General features: G+C 41.0%; 1 protein-coding gene across 2 annotated transcripts; it reads left to right on the top strand.

Annotated features, from left to right (window-relative positions):
- The first annotated feature begins 736 nt into the window (after positions 1-736).
- Positions 737-17,416, top strand: mapk14a (mitogen-activated protein kinase 14a). Of its 2 annotated transcripts, none has more exons than XM_085145470.1 (12): positions 737-1,098; positions 3,381-3,510; positions 3,617-3,675; positions 10,009-10,120; positions 12,054-12,083; positions 12,304-12,351; positions 12,468-12,582; positions 12,672-12,743; positions 13,377-13,456; positions 15,987-16,065; positions 16,175-16,348; positions 16,428-17,416. In XM_085145470.1, exons 1-12 carry the CDS (start codon positions 980-982, stop codon positions 16,493-16,495), a joined length of 1,086 nt encoding a protein of 361 aa, XP_085001596.1. In that variant the 5' UTR covers positions 737-979; the 3' UTR covers positions 16,496-17,416. The 2 variants fall into 2 exon arrangements, with proteins under 2 accessions (XP_085001596.1, XP_085001595.1); XM_085145469.1 differs by lacking the exon at positions 13,377-13,456 and adding an exon at positions 13,874-13,953 and having other exon boundaries at positions 740-1,098.
- Positions 17,417-18,459: the final 1,043 nt, after the last annotated feature.

The raw sequence follows: 18,459 nt of genomic DNA, 5'->3' as shown, positions 1-18,459 counted from the left end.
TTATTTGAAACCTGTGTACACGCGACCGTGTATATCTTTTCTCCTCTTTTATACTTGTTTACATCTTGTTCAGTCGTAAATTTATATCTGTTGAGTGAGTTATATTTGCCAAAGTGACCTCTGACTCACTTGACCTCTGATGCTGCCTTCAAGTACTTTTTTTAAAGCTCACTTCACAAATAAAAAAGAAAAAGAAAAAAGTGGTTGTTGGTTTAAGGACGATAATTATCGTGTACATTTTGAGTCAAGCGGATGAATATGGGTTTTTAGTGAATTTATTGTAAAGTAAACATGCTACAGGAAAAAAAACACTGTAGACTTTGTCTCAACCGAGCTTCTATGTTTTTATGCAGTAATTCATAAATAAATGTAGCTGTTTTTTTTCCAACAACACATCTTAATGTTACATCCTGTTTAATCGGGTGGTATAACTAAGATACTTTAGTCAAGTACTCTCCCATTCACGCGGAAAATTCATACCTTTTATCCATTTAAACGGAATTATTTTTGATATCCTGCAGATTAAAATGCTTAAGTCACATTCCGTTTTTTATTTTTATTATTATTTTAAATCGTCTAACACCGATTAGTTCTCCGAGTATTTTCCCTGCACTACCTGAAAGCAGCACCGTTTCAGACGTCGTCGGCACAGCTGTCCCAACTTTTTTTTTCTTTCTTTTTCCCGCGAGATTTTGCGCAGTTTAGTGAAGCGAGTGGGGTGAAATCTCGGGCGAGCGTGAGAACCAGCAGGGTGAGGAGGAACAAATAACGTGGAGACCTGAAAAGTGTGTGCACACATTGCAGCATTTCACAAGAAGGCAGCACGGTAACTTTAAACGACATCAGCTTCTCCGGGGACGAGAAACTTTTCGTTTAGCTCCACTTTTTTGCACTTTGGTAAAGTTGAGCTCTGCGCGGCTCGGAGTCCCCCACCTTGGAGCAGAAAGTCGGTCGGTGGTCGGCAGTTGGTCCTGCAGGAATGTCGCGACCAGAGAAACACGATTTTTATCGAGAGGAGGTGAACAAGACGATATGGGAAGTCCCGGAGCGGTACCAGAGACTGACCCCGGTTGGATCCGGCGCCTACGGATCTGTCTGGTAAATCGCCTTCCTCCAAAAGTTCAGTTAGGTGAAGTTAGCCTGACTTGTCCATTCATTTAGACGAGGCCTGCGCTTCACAAGCTAATGGCGAGCAAGGTGGAGCCGCGGTGTCTGTTTGAGCTAGAAAAGCCCGGAACTTGTTATCTTTGACGTGTTACCGAGTTGTAATTATTAAGTGCTAATAAATTCCTGACTGTGAACTAAGTATAGAAAGTCTGATCCTCATGCACTGATCAGTGTGCATGTTAAGAGTCACACAAGTGTTCTGGTCTCCTCAGGTTACTCCGACCACATTTGTTCTGGATAAAGACATTTAATGCACATTGCACCGTTAGTGCAACAAATATAGCTGCTTGCTGCTAGGTAGGTTGTTTGAATTAACTCAATCCCTTCATATTGACGATGTGAGCACAGCTTCTGGATGTTTTTCTTATTAGGAGCACAAGTGGAAAGTTGAGATGTCCACTTCACTGATGTTGCATGGATAAAGAAAGTCAGAGTGCTGTAATCTAAAACAATGAATAGACCAATAGATTGACTAGTTGGCTATTTTAAAAAAACTACAATAATAATAAGTGCAAACAGTTTTCTGTTTAAGTCACTGTGATGTTAGTATCTTTTACTTTTGTGGCTAACTTTAAAATAATGACTGAAAATGATCAACAGCTGCTAAAACCTCCCAAGTTGGTTGCTATGAAAACCAGCTGCTGTCTTCATGCAAATTTGATAGGCAGCCTCATCAAAACCTTAATGTTCTCTCAGTGTTGCCTTTCACTCTTGATAACTAGTTATATGTTAGGGAGCCCTGTAGTTAATGTTTGATGCAAATCTGCAGCTCAGAGGTATTTGCATGCACAGCAGAGTGGAGATCTTGCCTCTTGAGGGTAGGTTTCCTTAATGTTGCCTAGCGGCAGTGAGGTCATCTTTGGCTGAATGGACCCTTTACATAGGTTTTTAATTAAATGGATTGTGCTGCTGATACGATCTGGGACACAACATAGTCAGTGGTACACTTCTTTTAGTGAGCAGATGTTTGTTTTGCAAATGGAAGAGGACAGCTGTGCTGTTGCCGGGCAATAGGATAATCTGTTGCTGGTCAGATTACTGTCAGCTCGCTGCTACTGCTGTGCTGACTGTGATTGTTTTTATTATATTGTTAGCAGTTACGTGATGACTTCAAGTTTACTGTAGCCAGTAATTTGAAACTGAAACTGAACAGCATGTTCTAAACTGTGTGGCAGTGACGCACACCTGAACCCTGCTGCAGGTTGGTGGCTTTATCAGAAGTCGATCCCATATCATCATAACTAATAAATCGAACGAGTTAAGGAGCGTCTTCATCCAAGAAGCTTGCACAACTGAACACTGTTATGTGCAAATTGCTAAGAGGACATAGTCTTTTTTAGATGTGTTCATACCACTTAAAAAATACTCTTTTTGTTTAGGTGAGGGTGCTGCCTAAATGGTGTCTGCATTATGTAAGAAAAAGGATGACTGCTCTCTTTTGACTTCCTTCAATCAAACACGAGGTCCTTATGAGGGAGCTGATGGGATGATTTAATATCTAATACAGCTGTATGTGGGATTTACATTCCTGCATGCTCTTGAAATGGGTAGAAGATCAGTGCATCAGTGTATGTAGGGAAGAACAGTTAAGGTGACTCAAATAAATGCTGAGGAATTGAACCAGAGACTAGAAAGATGCTTCGAGCCCTCTCTTTCTTGCTATGATGATAATCCCTGTATCCATTTTTATTATCAGGTTGGCATTGCTATAGGTGGTTTCTTTGTTAACCTTTAATATCGATTGATGTTGATGTGTCTGCGGGCACGCTGGTGTCCCCACAGCAGTCACACGAGGCCATCCACAAGCCGTGACTCTGTTTAGGTGAGCTAAGCAGGGGTGGGGTGGCTGTTGCTTTTGGGTCAGAGACAGTTGGTTTTCAGAGCGGGGGATATACTGCTGCCAGGGCTGCTTGCAGTCTGCTGAGAGATGGCATTTTCTGCTGATGTCGTGCTTTTCCTCCAGCCTTCAGCGGCTCTTTCTGCACCTACTTTGGTTTTTTGAGAGCAAACTCAGACCCAGACTGAGCCACATGAAACGCTTCCGTTCCTCTGCCTGAAAGGGACAGGCTTGCTTTGATTAAAGCCACAGTCAGTGTTAAATAAATGCTGATCACTTGTTGGTTTTATGATCTAAATTGGTGTATGCTAAAAGTTAAGGTGTTTTACCCAATGAGATTTAAGCTCACATGTATGCTTTTGACTTTTTTAAACAGCTCCGCCATTGACATGGAGACCGGTTTGAAGGTCGCTGTGAAGAAGCTCTCTCGGCCTTTTCAGTCCATCGTCCACGCCAAAAGAACCTACAGAGAGCTGCAGCTGCTCAAACATATGAAACATGAAAACGTGAGTGACTTGTCTCTCTTCAAGTTGTTCCGCCTGTTGAGAGAAAAGCCCTGCAGGTCTTTGCTCTTCAGTTTTGAGCTTAACATTGTTTGTCTCATTCTTGCAGGTAATTGGCCTCTTAGATGTCTTCACCCCTGCCACCTCTCTGAAGGACTTCACCGACGTGTGAGTCCAATGTGCTTCTTTATGTTATCTTAAATTTAAAGTATCAGGGCTTTTGCATAATTTAAGTGATGTAAAGCTCAGCAGCCTTGAGTTTCTCAGCAGCCCACAATCCCGACTGTTCCTGGAAAACACCTGGAGGCACGCCAGGAGACTGAAAACACTGACAAACATTCTTTAGACTCTCTGCTATGTTAGTTATTCACTCACTGGCTGTAGCCAGTCTCTTCATCACCAGCTTCCTTCCTTCTGTTTCCTGATTCCTGGTTTTGTGGAACATGTAGTACATGCCCTGGTTTAAAGAAAAACGGGTAGTTATTGTTTGTTGCTGTTAAAATCTCTTGGAAATTGGAAGTGAACAGCTTAGCAGTGACTCAGCATGCAGTTGTGCGTGCTGCCTTGCTTGTTATTGGTGGAGTGTCACTCTTTTTCTTCTTCTTCTTTCTTTTTGTTCTTGACACTCAAAGTTCAAACTGTAGCAGATTCCAGGGAGCACCTCATCCAAGAATGCGTCTCAAGTGAATGCTTAGAGTCACTCACTTATTTATGATTTCATACTGAAAATGTCCCTGTATTATTGACCCATCCTATTTACTTCATTATCTGAACCAAGCGAGACTGGAAGCATTATCGCCGATATCTAAAATTCATGAAGGTCAGTGTGGCAGCAAACTGCACATCCTGGGAGCATACAGCGGGTAAAGTAAACATTGAACACAACATCAGTTTTCTAAGTAAAGTCTGAGGTGCTATTGACGTGTCATTTCTCACCAGATGTTGGCAACGATCCACACATTCAAAGAAATCACACCATAGATGTCCATAAATTCACTTATATGTAACAATAAGAAATAACATAAAGAAAAAAGCATTGAACATATGAAGAAAAGGAGGTGCAAAAAGCCATGACACTGGCTAAAATGTATCAGTAGTTAGAAAGCAGTCCTGCTATTGGTGCAAATTAATATCAGCTTGTTCAGTCCCAAGTGATGGCCTAAGGCAGGGGTCTGCAACCTTTAACACCCAAAGAGCCACTTGGACCCGGTTTCCATGCAAAAGAAAACACTGGGAGCTGCAAATACTTTTTGAAATCTAAAATGAAGATAACACTGCATATATTGTTTTTTTACCTTTATGCTTTGTGTGAACAACTAAAGTAAGTAAAGTTTATTTATTAAGCGCTTTTCACAGACAGGCAGTCACAAAGCGCTGTACACAAAGATTAAAATAAACAATACAATTAATAGACATTATACACAATGTAAAAGATCAAATGTAAATGATGTAAAGAATATAAAATACGTAGATCAACAAAAGGCTTGTTTGAACAGAAAAGTTTAACTGCTTTTTAAAAGAATCCACAGAGCAACTGAGGTGTGTTGCTTATGAACTCCATGAAGTGCTACAGAGAAAATTACATTTTATTTATGTAATTAACACATTTTGAACTCTTAAAGAAATATAACAAAAGGAAAGACACCCAGCTGAACTAAAATGATCCAGCAAACAAAAACTGTCGTGAGCCGCCACCCTTATATCGCCTTTGGGCTTTTAGAGCCTTGACCTGACTTTTAAAAAGTAATTGGAAAAAAAGCACTATGCTGCTAAAAAATAGATATTTGCAACCGTGTGTGAAAAGTGATCACCAAAGAGATGCTGAAAAGCATGTTCATGCAAACATCGTCGGGTCTGCCCTGATATGTTTACAATAAGACTTATCGTCCCGAACCTCTGCGCACAGCATCTGCAATTCGGGCCTTTCATCTTTACGCAGGACTGTAAGCTGTCATCTGTGAGGCGTGAGCGGTGTTTGTTTTAACATAGGTCATGGTGGAGCTGCTGACGTAATGTGGATCCGAAGATCCATAACTGGCCTACCTGGGGTCGAAAGTCTCGATAAATGCACGGCGTTTCGGCGGGTACACCGGCTTCCGCAAGTGTGACGCTTATTTTGAGCGGTGAAAAAATAATAAGATATAATTTTATTTTTATATTTCAAAATCACAATAATCTTCCAATTTAGAACTACAAGTTAAAAAAAATAACTAAACACAAATAAAATACACTTCAGCTAAATACTTCTCATTTATTTTCCCAAACCACCCGGAGCCGCAGTATAAGGACAAAAGAGCCGCAGGTTGCCGACCCCTGACCTAAGGTGTCACACCGTAAAACCAGTGAGCTCTCTCAAGACCTTTGGAACCTTATTGTTGTAAGACATGATGCCACTGATTACAGAAGACTTTCTGAAATACTGAAGGTTCCAGTGAACATCATTGGGAACACCCTAAACCAGCCAAACCAAAACTGAGCTCTTTGGATGCCGTGATACACGCCATGTTTGGAGGTCAGAAGACGCTACATGTGTGGGGCTGTTTTTCAGCAACACATCACTGGCACGCTTCATATAAGGATCACTGGAAAAAAGTAATGACACATTATTGATTATGAAGATGAAACAAGGGTGGATGTTTTGAGATAATGATCTCAAACATACAGCGAGAGAGAAAAAATTAAGCTGCTATTAAGCTGCTAGAATGGTAGCCAATCATCTGACCTGAATCCAATTGAAAGTCTGTGGAAAGAACTAAAGCCCCGAGTTCATTGAAGGGGCACACAGTGCTGTAATCACCAGCAAAGGCTTTTGCAAGAAATGTTAGATAAACTTCAGTAAGCATGTTCAATACATTTTCCCTGTGTCATTTTTCATTGGTTGGTTTGCATGGATAGGTTGTTGGTGACATTTTCATGCCAATGGCACCTTTAGAGATATATTTGGTGACACGTTTAATGTTTATTTTACCTACTTTATATAAACTCTTAACTTGGTTCTCGGCTGCATCACAAACCTCTAATTTGAGATTTGCTACCAATTACTTGAAAATGTTGGACATTTGCACTGGGCTCTCTATTACTGCTCTACTGGCTGAAGTAAGAAGCACTAACAGATATGGAAATAAACTCGATCCACTTGTGCAAAGATAAGTTTGTTGGGCAGTCTGTCCTGGGATTTCCCCAGGAAATTATTTGGCTGAGACAGTAGGTCAGTCAGCTCTCTGTGGAGGTGAGTAATTGGAGGGTGACTAAGTCTAACTATGCAATAATCAAATGAATAAATTTATGTAGTTTTCTGTGAAAGTGTCTGTCCTCAGTTTTGCTAAAGGTTATGTGTTACTTTTGCATCAGCTCTTTAATAAATTTTAAGTTCATATAACTAGAGTCCTAAACAACAGGGAGTCCTGCAACGGAGCCCTGATCTCAACGTCAGTCAGTCTATCCAGGCTCATGTGAAGAAAGAGGAATAAATGAGACTTTTTCCTTGGAACACCAAACCTCCTTTGAAGAGCATCATGTGATTTGAAGTGCCGTGAAACTTGCATGACGTTGTGTTTATAGTGCAACACACAAGCTAGATTTTTTTTTTTCATAATCATTTGGAGGTATATCACAGTTTTATTCATGTAATAATTTATAAGGATGATGCAGCCTGTGTTTGGTCTCAGGATAGAAGAAAATAACAACGCTGTGTTCAAAAGCTTCTCTGACAGCTCAGTCAGATCACACAGTTAACACAATTTAAATTCAGAGTGTGGAAAAGGCTTCTGATAGATGACTCAGGCTCATGCAGAGATTTGAAGTGTAGTGAAGTTTTCTCATTTTTCATCCATCACCTTCCCGAGTATCTCCCCCTCTCTGACGTATTGTGTCTGCACAACCTTTCGAAAGTTGATTAAATCTTTGTGCAATATTTTTCCTAAACTTTTTTTCCCCTCTATGATATCGGACATTTAAAATTGCAGCGGTACAGCAGTGCAGTGGTTAGCACTCTTACCTCACAGCTGGAAGGCTCTGAGTCTGAGCCTGTGGGTCGGCTGGGGCCTTCAGAGTGGAGTTTGACACTCCAGCCTCTGATGACCCAGTTGGAGAAGTGATTAAGAAATTGGTTGGATCAATTGCAACAGACTGTATATAAAAGATGGGCGGAGCCAATATGACATCACTCATTGCTTTCTAAATTCTGCATTTTGAAGCATCACTGCTGATGTTTAGGCACCAGCGTGTTAAATTTGTTTTGAGCCAGAAGTGACCATATTTGGATGAAGGTTGCCAGCTAAGGCGTGTGCGCTTCTTTGCCACAGAGCAGAGGGACTTTTAAATGGTAAATGGCCTGCATTTGTATAGCGCTTTTCTAGTCCCTAAGGACCCCAAAGCGCTTCACACTACATTCAGTCATTCACCCATTCACACACACATTCACACACTGGCGATGGCAAGCTACATTGTAGCCACAGCTGCCCTGGGGCGCACTGACAGAGGCGAGGCAGCCGGACACTGGCGCCACCGGGCCCTCTGACCACCACCAGTAGGCAAACATGGGGTTAGTATCTTGCCCAAGGATATTTGGCATGCAGCCAGGAGGCAGCCTGGGATCGAACCACCGACCTTCTGATTAGTGGCTGACCTGCTCTGCCACCTGAGCTACAGCCACCCACGTAAGTTTTGGTTAAACTTAACCAAAACCTAACAGTGAAAGAAATGACATAAAAATCACTTTATAAGAATCGGTCCATTTACCATAAAGTTGCAATGGAATGGAATGCAATGCAACACTAGAGGATAAAACTACTTTCTTATACTTGGCCATCATCAGGTTTTCAATGTATGTAAATTTGGAATTTTAATATTAAAGTCTTAAGGATTATATTTATTTATTATTTTTGTTTATTTTTTTGCTTTTTAAGTCTCCAGTGGCCCCTTTAAGAATTGCACGTTATTTATTTATTTATTGTTTTGTTAGCATTGTTGTCACTAGGTGTGAATGTGCGAATGAATGTGAGTGCGAATGGTTGTCTGTCCTTGTGTGTTGGCCTTGCGACAGACTGGCGACCCATCCAGGGTGTACCCCGCCTCTCGCCCTGTGGCGGCTGGGATAGGCTCCAGCGCCCCCCGCGACCCTGAAAAGGATAAGCGGAAGCGAATGGATGGATGGATGTTAGCATTTATTTCTTAGCCCAGAGGCTGTGGTTTGTGGTTTTCACTCATTAAAGTCCATTAGGTCTTAGTAGGTTTATGTAAAGAGGCTTCATGTCAGTGCAGCATCATTTCAAACCACGTGTGCTCATCTCTGCTGCAGGCTTGCAGCTCGAAGTGTGACGCACTGAAATATGGAATAAACTGTTTGCAGTTGCATTGCTTCTTGGGAAATGTAGGCACAGGGCCTACATTTCAGGGAAGACAAATGTATGACTAACAAAATAAGAGGGCCCACAATGCTAAACTGCTGAAGTAGATTGAAACTGAACACTTTAATGACTTGCTGGAATTTTGTCTTCATACTTCGAGTGGCAGCATCTGTGTGCTGTTGTAATGGAGAGCCGTCCACTCAAGAAGCCCCGCCCTCCTCCCAGAAAAGCATAATGATATGGAGGACTCGAGGCAATGCAAGGTCACACATGTAGAGCACATGTAAAGCTGGACCCCTGTGGGAAAGAGAACAGGGGGTGAGTCAGTGGGCTGGCATGTCTTATGCAGTGTTTGGCACTGTTCTCCAGAGCATATCTGCCAAACGCTGTAAAGTTTCTGCATGCAACGTAAAAATAAGTAAAAATGTCAACTGTGCAGGTGCTCTGGGTATGACCTCAGACTCCTCAGCGCTCTAGCCATGCCTCTCTTTCTTTGGGAGAGAGGAGAAGAGAGGTCACTATTCATATTTTATATACGTGTGTGTATCTATTCCCCCCTCAAGGCGAATGAACTTAGGCGAGTGTCTGTGTCCTTATGTCTGCAGCTGAGAACAAGTTCAAGCACAACCAGATGCTATTTTAAGCCCTCGTTCTCTGTACTGTGTGAGAATAGAAGAGTATTCATGAAACGGGTATTCGTTGTGCAGCGGACTGACGAAGCAGCACGTGGCTCTGTGAGTTTTGGCTCCGAAAGTGCTCGTCTAGCATCCCGCTGCAGACTCCTTCCATAAGTGCTGTTTGGGCATTTTAAACAGCTTTGGGATTAGATTTGAATTATCCACTGATGCAGTACTATTAAGCCCATTTATCTGGGGTGTGTTGTTAAATGACATTCCATTTGTGAAGGGCTTGGCCTTTCGGTGCCTCTCGAGAGACGCGAGAGTGAAAAGAAGTAGCAGCTAAACCGGTTTAAGCTCACATAGCCATATGGGGAAATGAGGCACAGGCTGCAAACAGCTCTGAAGTTATTAGTTTGGAAGTGCAAATACATTTTATGACATTAGTATTTTTTTTTAATGACGTGAGAAACACTGGCATGGCTTCTGACACTGGTCTGTTTAAGCTGGGACAACAATCTTTTCTGCTTTGGCAGGTATCTCGTGACTCATCTAATGGGGGCAGATCTCAACAACATAGTCAAATGTCAAAAGCTCACCGATGACCACGTGCAGTTTCTCATATACCAGATCCTCCGAGGATTAAAGGTGAGCTTAAAGGAATGATTGAAGTTGTGGAAAATGTGCTTATTGCCTTCCTTTTTTTGAGCAAGATAAAGATCGATGCCACCTTCATATCTGGTCAGCTTAGCAAATGCTAGAGTCCTAAGTGTCTGCTAGCTAACCTGGGCAAGCAAAATGTATTCGTATAGCACTTATCACAGACAAAAATCAGAAAGTGCTTCACAATAAATGCAACTCTCCCTTTCCTGTCAAACGTATGGCCCGTGGACAATTGTATCTGGCCTGTGAGATAATTTCATATGTCAGTTATTAATGGCCGGGTTGTATGTAGCAGCCTAATCTTCAGCCCTGCTGAGAATCCGTGCAGACAGGGATGGGACTTTAATTTGATGGGCACACCATGTGGCCAAATACATGCAAAGACAGACTGGGATCATACCATTATTGAAAGAAGGAAGGGGGGCAGACGTTCCAAGGCGACAAGTGTAGTGGTACAGGCCGGGTAACCAGAGCAACGGGCAACCGGATTTTAATGCAAGCGTGTTGGGGAAAAGTGATGAAATGAATAAAATGAGCAGCACCTGGCTGCATTTCAATGATATTGATGATTACAAAGCTTAGCACAGAGCCATGGCTCAGTGTCCGAGTGTCTGACATGCCTGAATGTTAAGAAGTTTGATCTGCTGCTTACCACAAACAGCCTCAAGCAGAAATTTTGGACTTTTAACTATATTTTCGTAGGTTTTACAGCTTTTCCTACTGATAAAAACTTCCCTTATTGTCATTCACACTACGCAAAGTAATTGAGCAATAAACATTTAACCTGTTGAACCCCATCAGGGGGGAGAACATCTGGTTTAACGGGATGTACCGCCAGATCTGTTATTTAAACACAGACACCTATGGCATTCACAGAAAGGTCAGAATCTCAGCAAAAAGCCCACAAAACCATTTCAACAACCAGCTAATGGCTAAAACAACAAACGATTAAAAAACATGTAAACACAAAGCGCAGAGCCCCCCATCTCAGTTTTGTCTCTCTTTGACCAAAATTCACTGAACCAGAAGCAAAAGATGACGTTTGAAACACATTGTAATGAATTCCCTCTTATCTCTGCTGTGATAAAATTCCACTTCCTGCACAGCTTTGTCTCTCTGTGTGTTTAAAGACCGCTTTCTCATCAAAAATCTTCTTTTTTTAATGTCTTATTCGCTTGGTCAGTCTGCACCAGTCTACCATTGTGTGCAGTGTTGTCGGCCGCCAAGGTTAGAATCACTCCTGAGTTCCACCTGTTTGTACTTTCAGCGATGAGGATGTTACTCATTGTCTTAACTGTGTTCAGTTAAAAATCGTGGTTACTCAAGCTTCACTGCTCTTGTTACGGTAAAAACTAAATTGGCAGATGGCGTCACAGATGAGTTATTATCTGTATTAATAGTTAGTTTAGGTAAACAACAAGTTCTTTCTGGCATTCAGGCGGTGCTTATACACTACACCTGTTCTGAGGTACTAGGAAAAGGATTTGACCTTTGAACTGAGATGTGTTTGTGAATCTGCTTTGGTCCGAGTGGCGTAAATTTTTTGTGTGACTGCATGACAAAGCACCAACTACAGCTGCACCACAGGTGGCAGAGGTTCAAGAAGCATAACAGGAACGGTGACTCGGCTCTTGTATCTACAGCTGTCCGTGTCCACAGCAGAGTGTAATCAAGGCCTCCATGTTTCCATTCTCTAGTGTAGGCAAAGATGACCTTCTCCTAGCGCCATATATTTAATGTACAGATATGAGAGTGGTATCATTATATCATCTACCTCTAAGGAAGGAGTTCCTTCAGTGATAGTTATCTAATGTTTTTACATCGTGTCCTGTATCTCCTGATGTGTTTTGTTGTGTTAAATCAGTCCATCTGTAAACACATGATGTAATCTGACACGTCTGCTCCCGTCTCTCTGCAGTATATTCACTCAGCAGGCATCATCCATCGAGTAAGTGCCGTTTCATTTTATAGTAACTTTTGTCAGACAGTCGTTGAACAGGAGGACATGAAGCGTCCTGGGGTTTGTGACTTCTTTCACTTTGCAAAGTCAGACTTGTTAATCCTGTGAAAAGAAAGGAAGTCATAACACTTTGACTTTAGATTTAATTTTTAATGATGTAAGACTCATCTTTTACTTCATCTCACCATCTTGGTTTAAATTACCACAGGATTTAAAACCAAGTAACCTTGCAGTGAATGAAGACTGTGAGCTGAAGGTCAGTGAAGCGCTGCTTTTATTTGAAACATCAGTTTATCTCAAAACTGCCTACAAATGTAAATGATTTGTTTTTTTTTTAAAGTCTTCCTCTTTTTTTTGCATTTAAATTGTCAGATTTTGGACTTTGGTCTGGCACGACACACCGACGATGAGATGACCGGCTACGTGGCGACCCGCTGGTACCGTGCCCCAGAGATCATGTTGAACTGGATGCATTACAACATGACAGGTAGACGGCATAAAGAAGCTCCCCTCTGTGATCCGCCTGTAAATAGAAGAGCGTTCTGGGTGTAATGTCTGTGTCCTTCTGTGTTTCAGTGGATATTTGGTCTGTGGGATGTATAATGGCAGAACTTCTCACTGGACGTGCTCTGTTTCCCGGCACTGACCGTATCCTTTTCATTTGACAGTTCGCTGTGCACACCATGAACTCCTGCAGCTGACAAACAATTTACATAACAAATGAAACTGATCCAACACACACTGATGATGGCGTGGAGGCGCGCTGATTTGTCTGCAATAAATCTGCAATACTGCTTTTCACCATCCTCACACGGAAAGCCGCCTTTCCCTTTCAACACGACTCTGCCTGAGGCGTTTTCTCATGAAGAGCGATCACGCATTCTTCTCACTTGACACATGCACAGTAATTTTTCCACTTTGGCACTATGACTCTTTCTATATTTTAAGTGTGTATCTTTGGCTCAGGTACACGTTCACTCTCTTTCCTTGCACCACCCTGTTTCTTTCTCTTTTCTTTTGCCAGTATTTGGTAGCTAACTGCTGAGCTTGCAAGCAAGCGCTCCACTAGGCTGCCCACCGCCTCCAATCATTTTCTATTAAAAGCACCCAATATAAATTCATTCAATGTCTTCCACAGGAAACATCTCAGATTCTTTTTTCCCTCCTCCTGTGTGTGAAATGTAAAGATGATGGGATTGATTATTACATAGCTTCAAAGGAGGTCCGATTACAGATGTTCCCACGTGCGGCGTCTGGTCTTCCTTTACCGTGTGCTGGTAGATATTGATCAGTTGAAGTTAATCATGCTGCTCGTCGGAAAACCAGGTCCAGAGCTCTTGAAGAAAATCTCTTCAGAGTCTGTGAGTTCACAAAGCTGTGCAAGTTTTGTTTTTTGTTTTTCTCCCCCCTCTCTGTCTAACCGTATTTCTACTCTAAACTCTGCACTCTAGTGTGGTTCAGATGGAAATATCTGCTTTGTAATGGCAGCATGTTTTTCACCCTCTAGCCTTGTGGGTGTGCTTTGCTTCCTCTGAAGAGCATTAAGCAGTGTTTGCTGTGAGATCATTGTTACACAGGTGATTTCATCTTTCACTGTGTGCCTGTAATGAGAAGTGTTGTCATGTGTCTTTCCTCTAATTCTGAGGATACTTAAGCTTTAGTTTAGTTTTTTTCTGGGCTCAAAGCTCGGAGACTCGTGACCTGGAGTTACGCCCCAGACACAGCTTCTTAACTAACTCTGCTCTGTCACTATACTCCCCTTGACACAAACTTCAAAGATATAAACCAGCTTCAGCACATACTGCGTCTGACAGGGACGCCCCCAGCAACTCTAATGAACAGGATGCCCAGCTATGAGGTGAGGAGGATACAGAGGTACTTTCTTGAGAGCGGACTAGCAGCGGGAGGACAGTCAGACTTTCCTCAGAATTTGTGCTTATGTTGATGGTTTCCACACTAACACATCCTAAAATAGAACAAAAGCAACTCAGAGCGCAAACCTCCACCAAGACAGCTCACTCCCTAAACATTATTTATGTGCATATGTAGCATTCACTCCATTGTTTTACAAAAATCCTTGATAATAACTCGAGCTTCTTATATAATAATATCCTACAGTATATTTCCAACTATCAGGCAGCTCATTCTCCTTCTCTTGGCAACGCTTTCTTTAAAAATAAAACACATTTTCGGCTCAACTTATAAGAAAGGTAGATATAAAAATGAGATCCGAGGTCAAATGTGACATATTTGGATGCAAACTATTATGTTGATATTTAGAATTCCAGTATACCAGTATCTCTTCTTAAATGTTGCCAATACAAAGGTAGTGGAATTTGAATCATAGTTTAAAGATAAAAGATATTTTACTTGACCTCGAAGAAGAAGTCAGAGATCCAAAGTAATGTGATAGTTTGAACCCTCATTATCATTTCCTATATGCCTATATGTTGTCAATACAAACAGTGGCAGTAAGCTATATGTTATCACTTTAGCCTTCAGATCAATCTGTTGAACTTGAAGCAGAGGTTAGAGGTCAAATATGACTTTATACAGTACTTTTACCACACTTGTAAGAATTATAGGTTATGAGACTTTTTTCAATAAATAATGAAGATGACCTTGAAGACCTTGGTGGATGTAAACTTTTCGATCTATCATGTTTACAGACAGAATGACACGCCCATAAATGGTAAATGGTCTGTATTTGTATAGCGCTTTACTTGGTCCTAAGGACCTCAAAGTGCTTTACACTATACACAATCATCCACACACTGGTGATGGCAGCTACATTGTAGCCACAGCCGCCCTGGGGCGCACTGACAGAGGCGAGGCTGCCGGACACTGGCGCCACCGGGCCCTCTGACCACCACCAGTAGGCTACAGGTGAAGTGTCTTGCCCAAGGACACAACAACCGAGACTGTCAGGGCTCGAACCGGCAACCTTCCGATTACAAGACGAACTCTCGCCCAACTCTTGACCCACGATCGCCCCAATAAGATAACCGCCATGGCGGAGGTATTAATATTTGAAGCCACATTTTAAAAAGAGCTTCAATGTTTAAGGAAAACTCAAACTCCTTTTGAGGCAAGTGGGGCGCAAGGAGGAACTCGACCTCTTGGGGCAAAAAGCTCGTATTAAACACCGAATTTTACCGTTTCAGTCACTCCTGTGTCGTGTGACATGCTTGCTGGACGTGGTTATTACAGTGATTTGCAAAAAGCACCTTGAGTTGGATTTAAAAAAAGTGCACTTCTCGATTTAAATGTTAAGGTTACTAACAGCATTTTGATGTTCAGTGTTTCTTCTTTTTGTTTCCCCCTTAGAAAGGTGCCATCTTCTTCTACCATAACACTTTTATTTACACGTTGAATTACATGAGAGGTTTATTATGAAGCGTATTATGATTGTAATACTTTTTTTTTTTTTTAGTCTTCCCTAATAGACAAAGACAAGTCTTTTCTTTTTACAGGATACTTGGTTTATTATTATTTTTACTTTATTATAATTATTTAAAAATATTTATTAAAAGCCATTATAAGAATTGGATATTAGAAACAAGGTTTGCAGTGTAAACACTTGCACTCATAGGCACTAATGGTTTTTGACTGCATGTGTCTCACTTCAGGCAAAGAGTCGAACTCTGTAGCGATACATAATACAAGCTCAAGTTCCTCAATAATTCTTCATAAATCTAGTTTTAAAGATGCTCTAATTATCACAAGAGGAACTTGTTGACTGTAAACTGCACTCGTCAGGAAACGCAGCACAGATGTGGATAGATCGAAAAGCCGAACAGGTTGGAAAAAGTTAAATGAAATAATGTGTCACGACATGTTGCGGTTTGTAGGAACTCATGTTTGATTTACTCTGTTGATGTGTCTTCACAGGCCAGAAACTACATCAGCTCCTTGCCACACATGCCCAAGAGGAGCTTTGCTGATGTATTTATTGGCGCCAACCCACTCGGTAATGCCAAAGAAAACCTGGTTTTTCCCTATGATTTACAAAGTTTACATAAAGAAACAATGGGATCGAGTGTGATTCAGTCATGTTTACATGCGGATGTGTTTTTAAGCTGTGGATCTTCTGGAGAGAATGCTGGTTCTGGATACGGATAAGAGGATAACGGCAGCTGAAGCTCTGGCCCACCCCTACTTCGGTCAGTACCACGATCCAGACGACGAGCCTGAAGCCGAGCCTTATGACCAGAGCTTCGAGAGCCGGGAGCTGCAGATCGATGAGTGGAAACGTACGTCTTCTCGCGCTAAAAGTGACAGCATGCTGATGTATTCCTCGGTAAAGAAACAAATCATCTTCTTTTTTTGCAGGATTAACCTTTGAGGAGGTGTGCAGTTTCCAGCCACCTAGCTTTGATGATGAGGATGACACAGAGTAATGAGACGCGCCACCAGTTCAACCCAAGCTTTTGACTACATAACTTATGCTTTAAAGTCTCAGACACACACCAGCCCTTATTAGTCTATTAATTGAGAAAACATAACCAGAAAACATAAGAAAAAAGTTATTATTCTTATTTATAAATGACTTAATGTTGGTCAGTTGCTGGAAAACGTCCCTTCTCGCCAACAACTAAAATAGTTTTCTATTTAATATTTAGACTTTATTTCGACTCCTCACTGTGACGCTGAGATGCTGAAACACTTTGACCTATTGCTGTGCTAGTTTTTGTTTTTTGATTAATTTATGGATGAGCATTTTTCTGTTATTTGAAAAATTGAACCACTTCCAAGCAGTTGCCCCCGATTCTTGAATTTCTGTGACAGAAGTACATTTCTGTGTTTTTAGGTGTTTGACAATTGGGACAATGTGCCTTCTCTGTGCAGTCACTGAACTTTAATGCTCACCAACTAGATTTCTCACATTTTACTGATCAATTTGATCAATTTAGTTAGATGAATCTGAGCCTTTTCCTATATAGGGTTTTATTATTATTTTTTCACCAAGGCCCATAAATATGAAGCGAAATCTGCATAGTACATGCTTTGCTCAAATTGTGTAAATATATATGTTCCATGTTTTTTAAAATTTCACACATGTTTTGAAGCAATCACTGTTAGCATGTACGTCAAGACATTGTGTGTGTCCGCTAGTGTGTTGTTGATTTCTATGAATTTAAGCGTCGTGCCATAGCTTTTAATAAAAATGCAGCTTAAATGTGTAAAAGGAGGGATTTGTATTTATACTTTGTGGAGCTGGTATTTATAAGCAATCGAAGGATCCCTTGAGCTATTTTCAGTTTTGCAGAGTAACTACTGCTTTAAGTCCTTTGTTTAACAAAATAAAGACTTATTTCTAAGAGATTATGTTTTGTTTTTAATTTTTTATCCTTATTTCCAAGCCAATCACTTATCTCTAACTATGATGCCTTACCATGATTCATGGACTTGTGGAATCACCTTTAGCAGCAGTAAATTGAAGTAATAGTTTTCTGTGTGATTACCAGCCTGTCACAGCATTGAGGAGGAATTTGCGTCAGTTCGTTGAGGTTTGTGGGTATTCATTTATGCACAGCCCTTTTAAGGACCCACCACAGCATATCAGTTAGGGCTGGACCGTTGCAACACCTTAAGCCATTCTTTTGTAGATTTGCTGCTATGCTTGAGATCAGTCTAGTATTGCATGAGGCAAACTTTGGCTGTCAGACAGCCTCACATTTATCTCTAGAATACATACATGCATACGTACGTACAGAAATTCATGGTCACCTCAATGACTGCAAGGTATCCATGTGCTGTGGATGCAACACAAACCCACCACTTGCCCACCACCGTGCTGGTAGAATTATGGCTTGCTCTGTATTATGTCCCTAAAACCTAATATGAATTTTTCAAATATGCATTTCCCCCCAGTACATTTAAAATAAATAACTAAATTATATTTTTCACCATTTTTTTATTTTTTTTATTTTTTATTTTTTTTTTTGGCAGTGTGACAATTTGAATTGCATAATCTTGCACTTGGCTTGTAAATTAAACATTGATTTTCTTTATACGTTAAACCTTTGTTGTTGATGTTGTAATGTCCGAAAAAAATACATGATAAAAAATATTGCACTACGTTATCCGTGTAAAATATTTGGTAATACTAATATAGAAGCTATTAATTTGAGCCTGCTAATTCTATCAAGTGTCCAGCTATGTAAATTCCAGCCTGCCTTTTACCAAACCATGCAGTCAGCATCCAGTATAACAAAGGTTACCAACACTTTAATATTAATCCCAATCTGGGCCACTGAATCACGTCACTAATCATGCCGTTCATTTAACCCACCTACCTCCACTGCTGCCTTAGTTAAAACATGCACGAAATGTAAATAAAAGGTTAAATTCCCGAGCTGCA

Source organism: Neolamprologus multifasciatus, chromosome 20 (assembly GCF_963576455.1).
Source record: "Neolamprologus multifasciatus chromosome 20, fNeoMul1.2, whole genome shotgun sequence".
Taxonomy (NCBI): Eukaryota; Metazoa; Chordata; class Actinopteri; order Cichliformes; family Cichlidae; genus Neolamprologus; species Neolamprologus multifasciatus.
This window is presented reverse-complemented; position numbering and strand designations above follow the sequence as displayed.